Source organism: Carlito syrichta, unplaced genomic scaffold, assembly GCF_000164805.1.
Source record: "Carlito syrichta isolate Samal-C Ts95f unplaced genomic scaffold, Tarsius_syrichta-2.0.1 Scaffold239047, whole genome shotgun sequence".
Classification (NCBI taxonomy): Eukaryota; Metazoa; Chordata; class Mammalia; order Primates; family Tarsiidae; genus Carlito; species Carlito syrichta.
In genome coordinates this window covers 34,863-55,431 of record NW_007183143.1, presented here as the reverse complement: position 1 = coordinate 55,431, position 20,569 = coordinate 34,863, and the positions used below count along the sequence as shown (strand labels likewise).

The 20,569-nt window shown below is 42.8% G+C and overlaps 1 protein-coding gene across 4 annotated transcripts in view; it reads right to left on the bottom strand.

Moving 5' to 3' along the window:
• Positions 1 to 13,249: 13,249 nt before the first annotated feature.
• SNRPB (small nuclear ribonucleoprotein polypeptides B and B1) overlaps positions 13,250 to 20,569 on the bottom strand; it is an 11,137-nt gene continuing 3,817 nt past the window's right edge. The window contains exons 3-7 of one of the 4 annotated variants that reach the window (XM_021709493.1): positions 18,758 to 18,869; positions 15,717 to 15,869; positions 14,747 to 14,885; positions 14,290 to 14,419; positions 13,250 to 13,556 (exon numbers count right to left, since the gene is read on the bottom strand). In XM_021709493.1, coding sequence (XP_021565168.1) covers positions 13,292 to 13,556; positions 14,290 to 14,419; positions 14,747 to 14,885; positions 15,717 to 15,869; positions 18,758 to 18,869 — 799 coding nt within the window. In that variant the 3' untranslated portion in view covers positions 13,250 to 13,291. Of the gene's footprint in view, positions 13,562 to 14,289; positions 14,420 to 14,746; positions 14,886 to 15,716; positions 15,870 to 18,757; positions 18,870 to 20,569 lie in introns of all 4 variants that reach the window. The other 3 variants (XM_008051854.1, XM_008051853.1, XM_021709494.1) reach the window with 3 other exon arrangements.

The following is a 20,569-nucleotide window of genomic DNA, read 5'->3' as shown; positions in this document are numbered from 1 at the left end:
ATACCGCCTAACTCCAGTAAGGATGGCTATTACTAATAAGTCAAAAAACAACAGGTGCTGGCATGGATGCAAAGAAAAAGGAATACTTCTACACTGTTGGTGGGAGTGCAAGCTAGTTCAACCTCTATGAAATGCAATGTGGCGATTCCTAAAAGAACTAAAAATTGACCTTCCATACGATCCAGCAATCCTTCTACTGGGAATATCCCCAGAGGAAAATAAACCATTCTACAAAAATATACACAAATACACATGTCTATTGCCACATTATTCACAATCGCAAAAACACAGAACCAACCCTTCTGCCCATTGAACATGGACTGGATAAAGAAAATGTGGCACATATACACAATGGCGTATTGAGCAGCCATAAAGAAGAACAAAATCATGTATTTCACAGCAAATTGGATGGAGCTGGTGACCAACATACTAAGTGATCTATGACAGAAGCAAGTAACTGTATTCTGCTGTTCTCACTCACAAGTGGGTCCTGAACATTAGTCACATTAGCACAAGGGTAAGATTGGCAGTCGCTGGGCACTGCTTGGGGAAGGAGGAAGAGAGGACGGTGGGAAGCAAGGGCCAACACAAAGCGAACCTGGTCCACTATCAGGGGGAGTAAGGGCCAGTTGGAAGCCCAAACTTCACCTGCATGCAGCCTACTTATGCAGTAAATTCTTAATTGTACCCCTCATCTCTGAAATAAAATTTTAAAAATAAAAAATTAGCCAGGCATGGTGGTATACACCTGTAGTTCCAACTACTTGCACAGCTGAGGCAGAAGGATCACCTGAGCCAAACAGGTCGAGGCCGTGGTGGCCATGAGCATGCCACTGCACTCCAGCTTGAGCAACAGAGTAAGACTCCAACTCAAAAAATAATATAATAAAAAGTGTAAAGACATAAAAACAGGCCAGGCACAGTGGCTCACGCCTGTAATCCCAGCACTTTGGGAGGCAAAGGTGAAAGGATTTCCTGAACCCACAGGTTTGAGACCAGCCTGGGCAACTTGGCAAGACCTCATCTCTACTATAAATAATTTTTTAAAAAAAGTAGCCCGGCATGGTGGCGTGCATCTACAGTCCCAGCTACTTGGAAGGCTGAAGTGGAAGGATCACCTGAGCCCAGCAGGTCAAGGCTGTGGTGGTTGTGAGCGTCCCACTGGACTCCAGCCTGGGCGACGAGTGAGACTAACTTAAAAAAGAAAAAATTATAGGCTGGGCGCAGTGGCTCAAGCCTGTAATCTCAGCACTTTGGGAGGCTGAAGAGAGAGGATTGCCTGAGCCCAAGGGTTGGAGATCAGCCTGGGCCACATGGTGAGACCTCGTCTCTACAATCAATCAGAAAATTAGCTGGGCATGGTGGCACGTGCCTGTAGTTCTGGTTACTCGGAAGACTGAGGTGAAAGGATCACTGGAACCCAGCAGGTTGACACTTGGGTGGCTGTGAGCGTGCCACTGTGCGCCAACCTGGGCAATGGAGTGAAACTCCAACTCAAAAAAAAAAAACAGAGAGTGAGAGAGTTGCAAATTGTTTACTGAAATAAAGTCTCTTTCCTCTAAATTCCTTTTTAAAAAATTATATATATAAATATATATATACATACATAGATAAAATATATATTATATATAAATAAAATGTTTTTATATATAAATATATATACACATACACACACACACACACACAGACACACACACACACACACACACACAGTTTACCTTATAACCCAATATACACAAAACAAGATATTTTTCAACTCATCAGATTGCACAAAATCTAACAAAATAATCGTATGTTGCACTAGCAAAGGATTTTAGGAACAGGCACCTGTACACCATATTAATGGTGTAGAATAATAATACAACTGGAGGACTGCCTATCTGGCGTGTCCATCGACATTTTAAATGGAATCCCCCATTTTCTCAGCAACTCTACTATTAGGAATTTACACACATATACAGTGTTGGCTACACAGCTAAAGAGGGACAGGGCCCAACACTACCTTCTTTCTTTAAGTAAAAAGTATTTTATTTCTATACAGACCTTTGTAGAAAATAGGGACAATACAGAAAATGAGGGGAAAAAACCTAAATCACAACCCCAGCATCCATGTCTAAGACTGAGCCCACAGTTACAGTTCCTACCTTCTTATGGAGCAATGCTGCCTCCTGGTGGATTTGACGAAATTTTTTTACATTTGTATGTATGTATTTATTTATTTTTGGTCAGCCTCACTCTATTGCCCAAGCTGGAGCACAGTGGCACAGTTAATGGTCACTGCAGCCTCGACTCGCTAGGCTCAGGCGATCCTTCCGCCTCAGCCTTCCACGTAGCTGGGACTACAGGTACGCATCACCACACCAATTAATTTTTGTATTTATTGTAGAGACAGTGTCTCGCTATGTTGCCCAGTCTGTTCTCTAACTCCTGGGCTCAGGCAATCCTCTTGCCTCTGCTGCCCAAAGTGCTGGGATTATAGGTGTGAGCCACCGTGCCCACCGTGATGAGATTTTTTAAAAAGTACATTTATTATTTCACCATTTTTAATTTTTAAAATGTAATGACTTTTTAAAACTACGTAATATACTTAATGGCTCAATATTTCAAGGGTTCCAAATGGTATTCAGGATTGCCTGAGCCCAGGAGTTTGAAACCAATCTCAGCAACTTGGCGAGACCTCAGCTCTACAATAAACCAAAAAATTAAAAAATTAATTAAATGCCTATATTTCCAGCTACTTGGAAGTCTGAGGCAGAAGGATTGCCTGAGCCCAGCAGGTGGAGGTTGCGGTAGTCGTGAGCGTGCCACTGCAGTCCAGCTTGGAGGACATAGTGAGACTCCAACTCTAAATAAATAAGTAAGGTATTCAAGGAAAACTCTTCCTTCCATTCCTGCTCCCCTCAAACTAGGTTCCTTTCCCCACAGGTAACCAAATGGCCAACTTCTCATATACAGGCTTCCAGAGATATTTTATGCATACACCTTGATTCAGTAAGTTACATTTTCTTCTTTTTAGATCCTGACCTTAAATCATGAATATCATTCCTAAAAACCTAGAAAATCGAAAGAAAAAATACTTCTACACAAATTACCCACTATTGACTGATTTATAGTTCTGAAAATCAGAAATATGAATTCCCAAAATGAGAGTAATGATTATGTTACAGCCACTAGTAGTCATTATTAATAATGAGTTATGTAACAACATGACTTATGACATATGTAACTTATGACTTATGTAACAACATAACTTAGGATCTATGTAACATGAAAAAAAGTCTATGATAAGTTTTTCGAAAGACAATACACAAAAAAGGAAATAGCTAACTCAAAAATACAAATAATCCCCTTCTTTAAAATAAAAATATGCAACAATATAACAGTAATGTACCATTTTTCAGTTGGCAAGCTAGAAGGGTGTGTTTCTTCTTAATGACAATCATTAATGCTGAGGAACACAGTGTGAAAAGTATAGCTGTGTCTGTTTTGCAACAGGGCAAATTGACACAAGCTTTTGAGAAAGTTAATCAAAATGCTTATATTATTTGACTCAGAAATTCCATTTTTAATTATATAAACATAAGATAATTGTTATGCAAACATATGGTCATCACATTATTTGTTGGAGAAAAAATAAGCTACATGTTCAACTAAAAGGACTGGTTAAGTAAATAGCAGCGTGCTTACTTAATGAGATAGTAGAAGTATTATAATGTTTGCAGAGATCTGGGGATATGTCCTTGATATTAAGAGAAATCAAAAGCCGGGCTCGGTGGCTCAGCCTGTAATCCCGCGCCTTTGGGAAGCTGAGGTGAGTGGATTGCCTGAGCCCTTGGGTTCGAGACCCGCTGGGCAGCGAGACCTCATCTCTACAATAAATCAAAAAATCAGCCGGGCGTGGTAGCGCATGCCTATAATTCTGGCTACTTGGAAGGCTGAGGCGGAAGGATCGGTGGAGCCCAGCAGGTCAAGGCTGCGGTGGCCGGGAGCGACCACTGCACTCCAGTCTGGGCGACAGAGTGAGACTCCAACTCAAAAAAAAAAAAAAAAAAGAGAGAAATCAAAAGTTGAGTATACAGTAAGATAATAAAACCCTACGAGCAGACAAAAGGCTAGCATTGAACATTTGGGGTGTTGGGATTCTGAGTATTTTCTTTCTACAGTCATTCTCTAATGAGCAGATTTATATAATAAGATATTTGTTGAAGAAACAAGCAAAATGCATAAACTACGGAATAGCATGCCTGTGAATCTGACCAAGCAAAATTTAGATTTAAATGCCTTTACTCTATTGTCTTTCTTAGTCCTCAAAGCCACAGACCAATTTGCTAAGGTCATAGAGATTTACTATAAAAACTGGAATGGGCCAGGCGCGGTGGCTCAAGCCTGTAATCCCAGCACTTTGGGAGGCCGAGGTAAGAGGACTGCCTGAGCCTAGGGGTTTGAGACCAGCCTGGACAACTTGGCAAGACCTCATCTCTCCAATAAGTCACACACAAAAAATTAGTCAGGTGTGGTGGCGTGTGCCTATAGTTCCAGCTGCTTGGAAGTCTGAGGCGGAAAGATCACCTGAGCCCAGCAGGTTGACGCTGGGGTGGCCGTGAGCGTGCCACTGCACTCCAGCCTGGGTGACAGAGTGAGACTCTGTAAGAAATAGAATGATTTATTTTCAAAATAAACTGTGAGCCATGTATAAATGCCTTTGCTGAATCACTTCCTGCTTCTTTGTGCTTCCTTTTCTCAGGCTTTTTACTTTGGCTAGCTACATGTTTAAGCTTTTGGCAGAATCCAGTCAGAATAGTAATCCTGTAAGCCAATTGGCAAATAGGACATGTAAATGAGATAATTATGAAAAACCAATCAACTCGTAACATGTAGGTGTCCTCCGGCAAAGCATGTAACTCCTGCAAGTATTCCTCCAATAAGGAACCAGGAGAGGGACGTGCATTTTAGGAATAAAATTTTTCCATGTCAGAGTGTATACACACAATCATATATGTAGGAGAGCTCCAAAAACCTAGAATTGTGTATTTATTCTTACATGTTTAAACCTCAGTCACTTTCAGAGTACCTCCATTTGATGCAACACACCTATCGAGATGTTCTTTCCACTGCTCAGAAGTTTTTGAACTCATCGATTTTGATGCCTTTTAGTGCTTTTAACTTTTTGGTTTCCAAATAAAACATTTCTCTTTAAGGACTTTTTTCATCATCAACAACAAAAAAGTTGCTGGAGGCAAGATCTGGTGAATAGGGAGGGTGGGGCACAAGGGTCATGCCGGTTTTTTGTTTTGTTTTGTTTTGTTTTGTTTGAGTTGTAGTCTCACTGTCACCCAGACTGGAGTGCAGTGGCCGCTCCCAGCCACCGCAGCCTCGACCTGCTGGGCTCCGGCGATCCTTCCGCCTCAGCCTTCCAAGTAGCCAGAATTACAGGCATGCGCTACTACGCGTATTTTTTGATTTATTGTAGAGATGAGGTCTCGCTGCCCAGCCGGGTCTCGAACCTGCAGGCTCAGGCAATTCACTCACCTCAGCCTCCCAAAGGCGTGGGATTACAGGCTGAGCCACCGAGCCCAGCTTGTCATGCCGTTTTTTTGTCGAAAACTGCTGAATATTCAGTGAGCTGTGGGCAGGTGCATTGTCATGGTAGAAGAATCAGTCACCTGTTTGCTACAACTTGGATGTTTCTTCCACAAATCATGATGCAACCGTCTCAAAACTTTCAAATAAGAACCAGTGGGGGCCTCCCCACACAGTGGCTCAACGCTTGTAATCCCAGCACTTTGGGAGGTGGAGGCAAGACGATTGCCTGAGCCCAGGAGTTCAAAGACCAGCCTGGGCAACTTGGTGAGACCTCATTTCAACAATAAATAATAATAATAATAGTAATAATAATTAGCCAGGTATGGCAGCATGCACCTGTGGTTCTGGTTACTTGAAAGGCTGAGGCAGAATGATTGCCTGAGCCCAGGAGGTTAAGGCGGTGGTGGCTGTGATTGTGCCACTGCACTCCAGCCTGGGAGACAGAGTGAGACTCTTACTCAAAAGAAAAAAAAAAAAGATGGGGTCCTAAAACGCTTACCTAGCAAGAGAAGCTGTATTACAAGAGGCCTGTCCTCCAAAAGATAATTCTGGTTTTGGGGCGGTACCCCATTGTATGTTGTACTTCAAGAGAGTTAGAGTGGATTTACAAGACTAATTTTGAAGATACAGGACTTTTTTTACTTACCACTAGACAATGTGTGATTGTGTTTTTTTTTCCTATGTGTGATTATACTTGTTATTTGCATAATAAAAATAAAAAGACCTGCCTTTTAGCTCAGGCTGAGAATACAAAACCCTTTTGGATCATATCTGGCAGGTAAATGAGAGGCTAGAGGGTTGCCCAGCCCTATTTTTGCAGCTTATTTTGCTGAGGGATGGGTTCCTATGACACTGAGCCAGTTTTTAAGTCTTCCACCAAAAGCTGCCACCAATCTCACCTCCCTGATGTCCTTATTCCAATAAACCCAGATCAACTTCATCTTTGCTCAGCCTTTACCTCCACTGGGAAAATCCTTCTCACAACAAAAAGCCTTAATAAAAACTTTTTCTGTGAAAAAATTTTTTCTTTCTTTTTGAGCTGAAATTCACATAGCAACAATTAATCATTTTAATTTAACCACTACAATCCAATAACACTTAGTGTATTTACAATGGTGTACAACCACCAGCTTTCACCCTATAAAAGTACCCCATACCCATTAAGTAATCACTCTCCATTTCCTACTGCCCCATCCCTGGAAACTTCCATTCTGCTATCTGTCTCTATAGATATGTCTATTATGGATATATCCTATAAAAGGAATTATACAATATGTGATCTTTTGTGTCTGGCTTTCTTCACTTAATACAGTGTTTGCAAAGTTTACCTAAGTGATATGTATCAAAACTTCATTCCTTTTATGGCTAAATCATATTCCATCATATATGTTGTGAAAATTGTCAGAATCAAAATGGAGTCACTTGTACATGTGTTTTTTAAAAATGTATTTCATATATAAATGATAAAAAAAAACTATCAAAAAGACTGCAAAAACTACAACCTTGCACAAAGGTCATCACAACCTTACACAAAAAAATATTTCTGCAAGGGCATCTGCCCAGGACCTCCTGTCCAACCTTGGACTGGTGCCACCCTTGTTTTGTTAAGGATCATCACCTCAAAACAATTATAGAATCATCTTCATTTTTCCTTTAAAAACCTTTGTCTTTTTTTTTAGTTGGAGTCTCACTGTTGCCCAAGCTGGAGTGCAGTGTCACGCTTATGGCCACCTAAACTACGACCTGCTGGGCTCTGGCGATCCTTCCACCTCAGCCTTCCAAGTAGCTGGGACTACAGGTGTGCACCACCACGCCCAGCTAATTTTTTGATTTATTGTAGAGATGAGGTCTCTACAAGTTACCCAGGCTAGTCTTGAACTCAGGCAGGTCTTGAACTCAGGCAGGTCTTGAACTCAGGCAGTGCTCTCACCTCGGCCTCCCAAAGTGCTGGGATTATAGGCGTGAGCCACCATGCCCAACTACCTTTGTTTTCTTTTACCTCCCTGAATACCCACATATTAATAGTTTACTATGGCACACATATTCCTATTGCAATGTCCGATTCCTAAATAAATACTCTCTTTTAGAGCCTCTATTTGTCATTTAGGTTGGCAGTATATACCACAATTTGTTTATCCATTGTTTATGGGTGGATATTTTAGATATTTCCACCTTTTGGCTGTTTATAGTTGCTATGAGCACTCATGTTTCTTTCTTCATTGTAAACATAGATTTTCACTTCTCTTGTGTACTGAGAAAACAGTTTCTGTACACTTTCACACACTCCTGACACCAATTCTGGAGAACACCACATTGTTTCTCTCCTACAATACTCTCACAACATAGAACACTTCTGTGACTAGATGTGTCTTGTCCCCCTCCAAACACATGAAGCAATTTCCTAGCAGACACCAACTCAGTGTCCCAAAACTCAGGGAAACACTTGGCTTAGGTTTACTGGGGTTTTTGTGTGTGTGTGTGTGTGTGTGTTTGGTTTTTGTTTGTTTATAAAGAATACAGCCAGGCCAGGCTCGGTAGTTCAGCCTGTAATCCCAGCACTTAGGGAGGCCGAGGTGAGTGGATTGCCTGAGCCCGCAGGTTCGAGACCAGCCCAGGCAACTTGGCAAGACCTCATCTCTACAATAAAATAAAAAATTAGCCGGGCACGGTAGCACACGCCTGTAGTTCCGGCTGCTTAGAAGGCTGCGGCGGAAGGATCACTGGAGACCAGCAGGTCAACGCTGGGGTGGCTGCGAGCGGGCCCAACTCAAAAAAAGAAAAAAAGAATACAGCCAGGTGAAGAGGTACTAGAGCAAGGTATTGGGGAAGGAACTCGAAGACACTGTGCTCTCCCCAGGTATACCATGCTACAGTAATTGGCAACCTGAAAGCTCATCAAATTTCATTGCTCACGAGTTTTTATAGGCTGGGGCACAGTGGCTCACACCTGTAATCCCAGCACTCTGGGAGGTGGGAGGATTTCTTGAGTCCAAGAGTTCAAGACCAGCCTAGCCAACATAGCAAGACCTTCTCTCCATAAAAATTTAAACACTGGTCAGGTGTGGCAGTGTGTATTTGTAGTCCCACCACCTACTTGAGAGACTGAGGCAGAAGTATCACCTGAGCCAGGAGGTCAAGCAGAGGCTGCAATGAACCATGATCATGCCACTACATTCCAGCCAGGGCAACGGAGTGAGACCCTGACTCAAAAAGAAAAGTCTTTAGAGCTCCATCACCATCCTTCCTCCACATCCCCCCTCCCAGCCCCCATCGCTTTCACTCCTGGAGGCTGATGGGTGAGACTGAAGGTTCCAACCCTCTATTTACTTGTTCTGGTCACTGGCCCCATCCTAAGTCAGTCAACTTATTAGCAAAAACTCAGGTGACCTCAAATTGATTCATTATGAGTAACTAAAGATCATTCAGGAAAATCCAAGAGTTTTAGGTACTCTGTGATAGGAACAAGAACATAGACCAAATGTATTTCATACTATATCACAGACATATACCTAAGAGTAGATTGCTGGTAATTCTGGTAAAAGCTTTTAGGAACTACCACTGTTTTCCACAGCAGCTGTACATTCTTACCTGCGATGCACGAGTGTTACTATTTCTCCACATCCTCACCAACAGTTGTTTTTTCGTTAAAACCATCCTAGTGAGTATGAAGCAGTATCTCATTGTGGTTTTGATTTGCATATATATTTATTTTTATTTTTTTTTTTTTTGAGTCGGAGTCTCACTCTGTCACTTCTCCCAGCCACCACAGCTTCGACCTGCTGGGCTCAGGTAATCCTTCCACCTCAGCCTTCCAAGTAGCTGGAACTACAGGCACGCACCACCATGCCCGGCTAATTTTTTAATTTATTGTAGAGATGAGGTCTCGCCAAGTTGCGTGGGCGGGTCTCGAACCCATAGGCTCAGGCAATCCTCTCACCTTGGACTCTCGAAGTACTGAATTATAGGCATGAGTCACCGTGCCTGCCGTGCCTGGCCTGATTTGCATTTCTTTAGAGACCAATGATGTTGAACACTTTCACGTAGTTGTTGGCCATTTGTATACCTTCTTTGTTGATTCCTTTTAATTGGGTTGTCATTTTATTATTTAACTATACAAATTATTTAGTCTGAATATTAAACCTTTGTCAAAATATCCTCCCCTTCTGCAGGCTATTTACATTCTTCAATGCATATTTTTGATTCTGACGAAATCCTGTTTACATATTTTATGTTGCTTTTGCTTTTGGTGTCAAATCTAAGAATCCATCACCAAATCCAAGGTTATTAAGATTTGCCCATTTTCTTTTAATAGTTCTCGCTCTTATAGATTGTTTATCAAATTACTGAGTGATACATAGAGAAAGGTAGAGATCAAACTTCATTTTACACGTGGCTATCCGGTTGCCCCAGCACCATTTGTTGAAGGCACTACTCTTTCCCCAATGAATGGGTGTGGTACCCTTGTAGAAATCAATTGGCCATACATGCAAGGATTTCTGGATTCTCAAGTCTATATGTCTATCTTTAGGCCAGAACTATAGTTTTGATTATATGACTTAATAAATTTTGAAATCAGCAAGTGTGAGACCTCAAACTTGTTCAAAGCTATTTTGGTTTTTTTTTTTTAATTAGAGTCTCACTCCTTCACCCAGGCTATAGTGCAGTGGCACGCACGCTCACGGCCACCCAGTGTTAACCTTCTGGGCTCCAGTGATCCTTTTGTCTCAGCCTTCCTGAACTACAGATGCACAATACCATGCCTAGCTATTTTTTTATTGTAGAGACAAGATCTCGCTAAGTTGTCCAGGCTGGCCTCAAACCCTCAGGCTCAGGCAATCCATTTGCCTCGGCCTCCCAAAGTGCTGGGATTACAGGTTGAGCCACTAAGCCCGGCCCTATTTTGGTTATTAAGGGACTTTTGCAGTAGCATATGAATTTGAGAACTGGCTTCTCCATTTCTGCAAAAGACTAGAATTTTTGTAGGGATTGCATTCAATGTTTGGAAAGTATTATTGTTATCATAACAGTATCTTCCAAACCATAAACATGTCTTTCCTCATTTTCTTTCAAAATTTTTTGTTTTCGGCAGTCTTACTACTGATTGAGTCCTGAATATTTTAATATTCCTTGGTTTGACTCCTAGGCTTGTTTTTTTTTTTGAGTAGAAGTCTCACTCTGTCGCCCAGGCTGGAATGTAGTGGCCACTCCCGGCCACTGCAGCCTCGACCTGCTGGGCTCTGGTGATCCTTCTGCCTCAGCCTTCCAAGTAGCTGAAACTACAGGTGTGTACTATCACACCCCGCTAATTTTTTGATTTATTGTAGAGATGAGGTCTCGCCAAGTTTCCCAGGTGGGTCTCGAACCCGCAGGTTCAGGCAGTCCACTCACCTCGGCCTCCCAAAGCGCGGGATTACAGGCTGAGCCACCGAGCCCGGCTTTTTATTCTTAATGCTAAACTTTTATCAGATAGCTTGCAAAAATATCCTCCCCTTTCTGTAGGCAGTTTCATTCTTCACACTTTTTAATCCATGTTTTTAATTTTAATGAAGTCTTATTTACATATTCTATCTTAAGTAGAATTCTCTTAATTTCTTCTTCGGATTGTTCATTGCTGGTGTATAGAAATAGTTGATTTTTGTGTAAGTTTGTGCCCTACAATTTTGCAGGATTCATTTATTAGCTCTAGTAGCTTTCTTATATATTTTGGAGAATTTTCTATATATATCTGCAAAGATAGTTACACTTCTTTAAAATTTGGATAACCTTTATTCCTTTGTTTTGCCTAATTGCTCTAGTTAAAATTTCCAGTACAATGTTGAAAGTAGTGGTAGGCTAGGTATAGTAGCTCATACCTTTAATCTCAGCACTTTGGGAGGCAGAGGTGAGAGGATTACCTGAGCCCATGGATTCGAGATCAGCCTGGGCAACTTGGAAAGACCTCGTCTCTACAATAAAAAAAAAAAATCTGCTGGGCATGGTGGCACACACTTATAGTTCCAGCTACTTGGAAGGCTGAGGCAGAAGGATCACCTGAGTCCAGCAGGTCGAGACTGCAGTAGCTATGAGCATGCCACTGCACTCCAGCCCAGGCAACAGAGTGAGACTGACTCATAAAAAAAAAAAAGCAGTGGTGAAAATGAGAACCCTAGCCTTATTCCTAACCATAAGGGAAAATCTTTCAGTCTTTCATTATGTTAGCTGTGGGTTTTTATACATCCCTTTATCTTGTCTTAAAGTTCCCTTCTTGAGCTAGGTGTGGTGGCTCATGCTTCTAACCCAAGCACCTAGGGAGGCCAAGGTGAGAGGATGGTTTGAGGCCAGGAATTAAGACCAGCCTAGGCAACATAGTGAGACCTCACATTTTCTTTCCTTTGAGTTACAATGCTGAAAGCAGTGGTGGGCTAGGCATGGTAGCTCATACCTTTAATCTCAGCACTTTGGGAGGCAGAGGTGCAGTCATGGCCACTGCAGCCTCAACCTACTGGGGTCAGACGATCCATCCACCTCAGCCTTCCAAGTAGCTGGACCCACAGGCACACGCCATCGTGCCCAGTTAAATTTTTTTATTTATTGTAGAGACAAGGTCTCAGCAAGTTGCCCAGGCTGGTCTCGAATCCCTGGAATCAGGCAATCCTCTCGCCTCGGCTGAGATCTCACTTCTTTAAAAGTTCCCTTCTATTCCTAATTTCCTGGTTTATCATGAAAGGGTGTTGAAATCTTGTCAAATGCTTTTTCTGCATCTACTAAGATGATCCTGTGGCTTTTTTTTTTTTTTTAGTTGGGAGTCTCACTCTGTCACCCAGGCTAAAGTGCAGTGGCTCGCTGCTTAGGGCCACCACAGCCTTCCAAGTAGCTGGAACTACAGGCATGTGCCACCACACCTGGCAAATTTTTCTTGATTTATTGTAGAGATGAGGTCACACCAAATTGCCCTGGCTGGTCTCGAACTCCTGGCTCAGGCAATCCTCTCACCTCGGCCTCCTAAAGTGCTAGGATTATAGGTGTGAGCCACTGCGCCCAGCCGGCTTTTTTCTTTTAATGTAGTATACTCTATTAATTGCATTTAGAATTACCATTCCCCTCTACAGTAACTAAAGAACAGTGTGTCCACCTCTCATCTCTGTACCCTTGAAGCTTGGTGTGCTAAGTACTAAAGCAATGTTCAGTGAACAGACTGAGTTGAAGAATCATGAAGATCCCACAACCCAAAAGTTGTATTTGTTTATATGTATGTGCATAACCCTGAAAGAAAGTTATACCAAAATTGTTCCTCTTCCAGTAGGATTTTCATTGTTAGCATTTGCTTCATACTTTATTAGATACAAAAAGATTATGATAAAGGAACTTTCTTTCAAGGAACTTTCTAGAGGAGTACCAATTTACACCCCTCACCAATAGTGTCTGAGTATTTATTTACTTCAACAAGCTGTTTGGTCTCTGAATGATAGGTGAAAATGTCACATTGACACTGAAGACACTGCCTTGGACACTGAGATCAATTTTGTAATTCTCTGAGAATATGAAGTTGTACATCAGATGCACATGTGTAGTAAAATACTTTATAGGGAAGTAGCTAAGATTAGGACTAATTTTTCCAAGGCAACCCTTCTTAACTCTAAGCACCCAATATATCAAAGAATTTTATAAAAATAAATAGATACATAGGTGCATTTATAACATTCTCTTAAGAGTTTATTATAAACCAGTTTCATAGGCCACAAGGAAATAAAAGGACTATGTACAGCCTTACAGGAAACAGGCAGGGAGCTGAGGAGGGCCAAGATGAGTCTAGGGCCTTGGTGGGCGCATTCCCGGGGGAGGGGGCCCTGTAAGGGAAACCAGACAATCCGGTGAGACTCCGCGAACAACAGCATAACAAACAAACAGGTCTGTGGTAACGTGGCCCTGAGGAATCGAGCCCACGCCTCTGTGGAGCTACTTCCATAACTCTGTGGCCAAGGGTCAAAGAAGGCCTGAAGTAAGAGTAAGAAGTTTAGTCAGTGCCTGATCTGTAACTCAAATCCCCAACCCTACCCCAGCATCCCAAAGCCTGCAGTTACCAAGTAATTAGAGAGGTATACATAGAGGTTACTAACTGGGGGCTTCTCTGGGGCTGACTGGGCTCCTATGTCTACAAAACCCATTCATGGAAAACCCAAACTAGAGAAACAGGGGTCACACCAACTTTGGCTGTGGGCTACCTTAAAGGCCACTATGGCTTGGTAGGAATAAACCCTAAGCTAGGAATCAACCCTGAGCTCTCTGGACCTATTTTCTCAACTATGTGAGGGCTGATCTCAGCATTTCTCAAACTGAAGTTAAACAGAAATACACAAGAATAGTATAACAAGGGCCACAGCCCCTCTTAATTACTAAACACTTTCAAACCAAAGGGCATAAGACAATCTCATAACCTTTGTTGGGGATATTCAGGATGAATTATTTCATAGTGCCCTGAAGATAGAGCCTTGGACACTGAGAAATCCCCTGGGTACAGGGCTGCTCTATTCTAGTAAGGGAGGTAGATCCACTTTAATGCTTGTTCTTTCTTTCCTGTCCTTTCTAGGCAAAAATTGTCCTCCAAGTGTTGATTTCCCTAGGCTTAAGGGCTGAAAACCCAGAGGATATGGTCTAAATCTAATCTTTCCTCCACTTTCTATCCCTCTAAGCTCTACGGAAGGAAGCCAAAGTCACTGCTGCAGGCACTTACCTCGCATCCCAGGGGGTGGAGGCCGCATCCCCGGAGGGGGCATGCCCATTGGAGTCCCTCTTCCAGGAGGGATCCCCATTGGGGGACCCATGGGAGGCCTCATACCCGGAGGCGGGCCCATCATGCCTGCAAGAGAAAAGTCCCAAAAATACAGCTCATGCGTCTGCCTTAAAAAGGCAGCAGCAAACATAAAAAGCTGCCCAACAAGTTCTGAAACAGATGGACCATCCCAATCTCTCAGCAGTTCCTAAAACACTGGCATTTGAGCCTAAGAGCTGGGGCTCCAATAGCTCTTGTCCAGCTAGCTCCATGATTGGTCCCAGGCTGGATCTCAGAGTAATCCTGCTTAATTATACAAACTCATCATCAGTTTCGGTAAAGGTTATGTCTCATCATAAATCCAGCTAAGGCATCTTTTATCAATTAACACTGGTTTCCTTATAGACTCCTTACCTGGAGGGGGTGCCCCTCGGCCCATAGGTGGGGGAGGACCCCCACGGCCAGGTGGGTACTGGGTTGGGGCACCTGCAATACTAGCTGTGGCAGCAGCTGCAGCAGCTGCAACAGTGCCTCTTCCTTGTGGGGTCATCACCTAAGAGGACACAGGAAGCAAGAGTTAGGCAGAATAGTACAGTAAAATGCAGTTTCCCAATCTCTTCCCCAACATGGGGAAAAAGCAGGAAATAGCAGACAATAAATCCCCTAAAGCTATAATTCTCAGCATCAGACTTCCTATCCAAAACTACAAGTCAGGAAAGATCAAGCTTAAATGCCCAATTCCCATTTTCTAAGCCTGAATTTAAGAATATAAATCCATGCCAAGCAAAATGGCTCACACCTGTAATCCTAGTATTTTAGGAGGCAGAGGAGAGAGGACTGCCTGAGCCCAGGGGTTTGAGATCAGCCTGGGCAACTTGGTGAGACTTCATCTCTATAATAAATCAAAATATTAGCTGGGCATGGTGGCGTGTGCCTGTAGTTTTAGCTACTTGGAAGGCTGAGGCAGAAGGATCACCTGAGCCCAGCAGGTGGAGGCTGTGGTGCCTGTGAGCATGCCACTGCACCCCAGCCTGGATGATACAGTGAGACTCTGACTCAAAAAAAAAAAAAAGATTGCAAACCCAACTGAGAGAAGGCACCTACATTTTCAAATATGACTGACGATAGATTATAAGAACGTACATTTCAAATGTTGTCTTGGAAATATTTTTTTCAAATAGTTAGCTAAAACATCATCTGTACCTCTATTTAATAGCATCGACATAATTTACTAGAGCAAGTTTTCCTTGAATCTAGGGCCACATAAAAAGCACAGTCTAACAATTATAGGTTGGTCACTCGGGACTCTTCTGGAACTGTAGAACCTCCTCTTTATCCTTTATTTTAGTCACTAGAAGCTGGTACCCTTTCCCCAGCCCCTCACCTGTTGCGATGGCCCACCAACCCCACGGACTGGTCCAGCAAGTCCTGCAGGAGCCTGGGGCATGGGAACCCCAGCCGGGATCCCTCTGCCAGCAGCCCTGCCAATTCCTGGACCCCCAGCAGCTCCAGCAAGTGGCACTCGGGCAATACCAGTCTGAAAAATAAAGAAACATGCTAAAATGCTCAATGGCCTAAGAATTAGAAGTACGATTTGGAATACCACTGTCAAGAGAGCCTCTGACTTACAAAGCATCAAAATAGGTTATAAATATTACCTGTCCATATGTACTAACACCATTCTTTCTCCATCCAAGATCATGTGTCTAGCTGTTACCCATGAAGCAGGGGGGAAGAACTTAATAAGTTTAGAGACACATGCCACAACTCGACCACCTGTCCACTCCTATGAAAATTAAACCAGGCTAGAAGTGGTGGCTCATGACTGTAATACCAGTACTTTGGGAGGTAGAGGCGAGAGGATTTCCTGAGCCCAGGGGTTCGAGACCAGCCTGGGCAATTTGGAGAGACCTCATCTCTACAATAAATCAAAAAATTAGCCGGGCATGATAGTACATGCCTGTAGTTCCAGCTACTTGGAAGGCTGAGGTAGAAGGATCACCTGAACCCAGCAAGTTGAGGCTGCGGTGGCTGTAAGCATACCACTGCACTCCAGCCCAACAAAAGATACTCCAAGTCAAAAAAAAAAAAGAAAAAGAAAAAGAAAATTAAAATAACAGCAAAGGGCCAGGGTTCCAATCATGGTTCAGCAGTCAAGAGCACTTGACCTGGCACCAAAGGGACATGAGATCCATTACCAGCTGATTCTAATCTGCTACAAGACAGTGAGCAAATAATCCCACCATTGTGGGACTGAGTTTCCAAATCTGCAAATGATGGGGTTATGGTACAATTGGTTGTGGAAATGAGGGTTTATAACGTGCTACCTCAGAGTAGCCAACTCTATTGGAACTAGATACCAAGAGTTATGAATATGTACATACACTCTGAACCAAGATTCACTAACATCCCTTGCAGATATTTGTAATTGGAAAAAAGAGGCAATGTAAGAATTTATTTGAAAAAGAAAATGACTAGGATAAACTATTCTATATTCACTTGACTTTTAAAAGTACATAGTGGGCTGGGCGCGGTGGCTCACGCCTACAATCCCAATACTTTGTGAGGCTGAGGCGAAAGGATTGCCTGAGCCCATGGGTTCGAGACCAGCCTGGGCAGCTTGGTAAGACCTCATCTCTACAATAAATCAAAAAAACTTAGCCAGGCATGATGACGCATGCCTGTAGTTTTAACTATTTGAGGCTGAGGTGGAAGGACTGCCTGAGCCCAGCAGGTCAAGGCTGGGGTGGTCGTGAGTATGCCACTGCACTCCAGTCTAAGCAACAGAGTAAGACTCTGACTCAAAGAAAAGAAAAAAGTACAGAGCAACGAGTAAAACGTTTACAACACTAAGTGAAAATGCATAACAAAATAATACATATATGCAGATTAAGTGAATGAAAAAAAAAAAAGCCCAGACTATATATGTGAATAAAAATAAAGTTAAGCCGGGCTCGGTGGCTCAGCCTGTAATCCCACACCTTGGGAGGCTGAGGTGAGTGGATTGCCTGAGCCCGCGGGTTCAAGACCCACCTGGGCAACTTGGCGAGCCCTCATCTCTACAATAAATCAAAAACCAGCCGGGCGTGTTAGCGCGCGCCTGTAGTTCCAGCTCCTTGGGAGGCTGAGGCGGAAGGATCGCCGGAGCCCAGCAGGTCGAGGCTGCGGTGGTCGGGAGCGGCCACTGCACTCCAGTCTGGGCGACAGAGTGAGACTCCAACTCAAAAAAAAATTAAAAAAAAAGTTACGGTAAGGGGAATATTCGATTAACGTGTCTTAAAATGAAAACAGGAAAGGAAAAACAAATTTGATTAGATTCTCTACAGCCTGCTCAATTTCTAAATGGGCTGGTGTTTACAGAACCAAGATTGTCTAGGATCAAATGTCAGTTTCACTATTTAGTAGCTGTGAGAACTTAGGCAAGTTACTAAACACCCCAGTTTGTTCTATCTATAAAGTAAGAATAATTTATCTCAAAAGATTGCTAAAAAGGATTAAATAAAATACTGAGGTCAGGCACGGTGGCTCATGCCTATAATCCCTGCATTTTGGGAGGCCAAGCTGAGAGGTGAGCCCAGTTCTAGACCACCCTGGGTAACTTAGCAAGACCTTTTCTCTACAATAAATCAAAAAGTTAGCTGGGTACAGTGGTGCATGCCTATAGTTTCAGCTATTTGGAAGGCTGAGACAAAAGGATCACCTGAGCCCAGCAGGTCGAGGCTGCAGTGGCCGTGAGTGTGCCTCAGCACTCCAGCCTGGGTGACAGAGTGAGACTCTAACACATACACATAAATACACATACACACACACACACACCACAACCTTTGAAGTGCTTGGTGCACAGCACATTTTCAGTAAATATTAACTATTATTCTGTAACTATACAGAACCAAATATATACCGAGGAAAAGATAGAGCTTTAAAGTCAGAAATACTCAAATTCTAGTTCCCCCTCTTCTTTCTCACAAAGTAACCTCTTTAAAATTCCACTGACTGCTGGGCATAGTAGCTCAAGCCTATAATCCCAGCACTTTGGGAGGCTGAAGCGAGAGGATTGCCTGAGACCAAGGGCCGGGCAACTTGGTGAGACCTCGTCTCTACAATAAATCAAAAAACAAGCCGGGCATGGTAGTGCGCAACTGTAGTCCCAGCTACTTAGAAGGCTAAGGCAGAAGGATTGCCCGAGCCCAGCAAGTTGAGGCTGCAGTGGCTGTGAGCATGCGACTGTACTGCAGCCTGGGTGACAGAGTGAGACTCTGACTCAAAAGATAGACAGATAGATAGACAGATAGACAGACAGAAGATAAAAATGCCATTTATAAGGGGGTAAAACCCAGAGGATGCCTGTGAGGACTTCAGTAAAACACAGAGCCTGGCTCACAGCAGGGTCTCTCTTCCTACACAAGGCTTCCTGCTCAGACTTACATCTTTGGGAGGCGGTCCCTCTACTGTCATTGAGACCAGGTTCTCGCCTCGCAGCAGCACCAAACCAAGAACTCGCTTCTCTTCCCTTTCTGCTTGTTTGGAGTTCTTTGGCCTAAAGACAGGTTTAGGAGAATAAATTTAAAAAGTGTTAAGAGGACAGGAAAAGTTCAGGTTCACCTGCCTAGTGGCCTCCAAGCTTTGCTCACACTAAATCTCCTGACAAATGGTACTTAAACTTTCCTGCAGCAGCCTTCCTGGGCATTCTTTGCAGGCTAACTACGTAACCCCTTAGGTGATTATCTACCTGTTTCCTACCAGACCAAGATGATGCACCAGTCAAGATACAGGAGAGAGTCAAGAAAGCCCAGCCCTGACTCAAATGCTACTCCACAGCAACTGTGAACAAGGCCTTTCCCTCAGTCAAGTCTTCTTTGCTATCAACCTGTTCCCTCCCTTCAGCTTATGGCCTCGCCAACAAAAGGAGGCAGCCTAAATCATTCCTCAAGAAAAATGAATCCCACTCACCCCTTACGCAGTGTCCTTCTAGTACCAGTTCAACCTCACAGGACTGTAATTCTGTCCCTCACTTCACATCAGAAATAGGAGGAGCCATAAGGGGAAAGGTAAGAGAAATTTCACATACATAGAAATGGAAATTTCACATCTATTCCTCAAGAACACAAAAACAGAAACCCCAAAAAAGTAATAGCCACAAAAAAATAAAATATAAATGTAAACTAGGGATAGTAACTGTGACAGGATAGCAGGAGTGGGGGGAAAGATAAAGCTAAGATCCTAAAAATAAAGGAAAGACAAATAGCCTGATTTTGCATTGATGATATTTTACATTAAACTAACTTGTTTTCTGTGGATGGACTTTTTTAGCTTACATTTTCTTACTTTTTTATAATGAGCATGCATTGTCCTTTCACTAAGAAAAAAATTCTTTTGGGTATTTTAATTTTTTCTCATAGACTTTTCAGTATTTTCAAAAATATTTTTCAATAAACATTTTTTGTTATCAGAAGTGAACTATTTGGAGTAGACCCACAATGATCTGTTGGCCCTTCTCTAATATGTACCTGGCACTCAGGCATCACTACCACATTTTTTATCCTGTATTTCTTGACCTCGGGCCAGAAAAGAAAACAGCCCCAAAAAGAATTGAAGGGAACAGCCAATGACAACGTAATATGAACATTAAATATGACAAAAGAGCTGGATGACCACGAAAGTCATGTAACCTCTTTGGGCCTCAAGTAGCTTTGAATATAAAATAGGACACTAAGCTAGACTACATCTTTTAATGGGCCAAAAACTTAAGATCTATGAGACTTAAGACAAGAGAATTAGCCAATAACTTATAGAATTGTAGCAAGTAGAAAATATCTCCAACTGTTTGTATAAATGTCAACAAAAATCACTGGCCCCAAACCCACATGGGGAGCTGAGCACTTACCCCGAAGAGGGTCAGAGGCTTCTTAAAGCAGTTTCAGACCAGGCTGCATTGGGAGAGCCCTTTAGGCTACAGCTTTACAAATAGGCAATGAGGCCAGAAAATCAAGCTCTCCCCCCTCACACACCTGTGGGGAGAACATGAGAGCCCTTTACCCCAGTACCCAGGGGCACGCAAAGTCAGAAAAACAAAAAGCCTAGCAGCCCTCCTCACACTTGTATTTTACTAGAACTAGAAAACAAGGCATGCTGGACTAAGGAAGATTTCTTAGTGTTCAATGTCCCCATTTAAGAGTGCCCTCTAAAACCGAAGAAAAGAGAGGAGTCAACCAGCTACATCACCTGTCATTTGGCCCA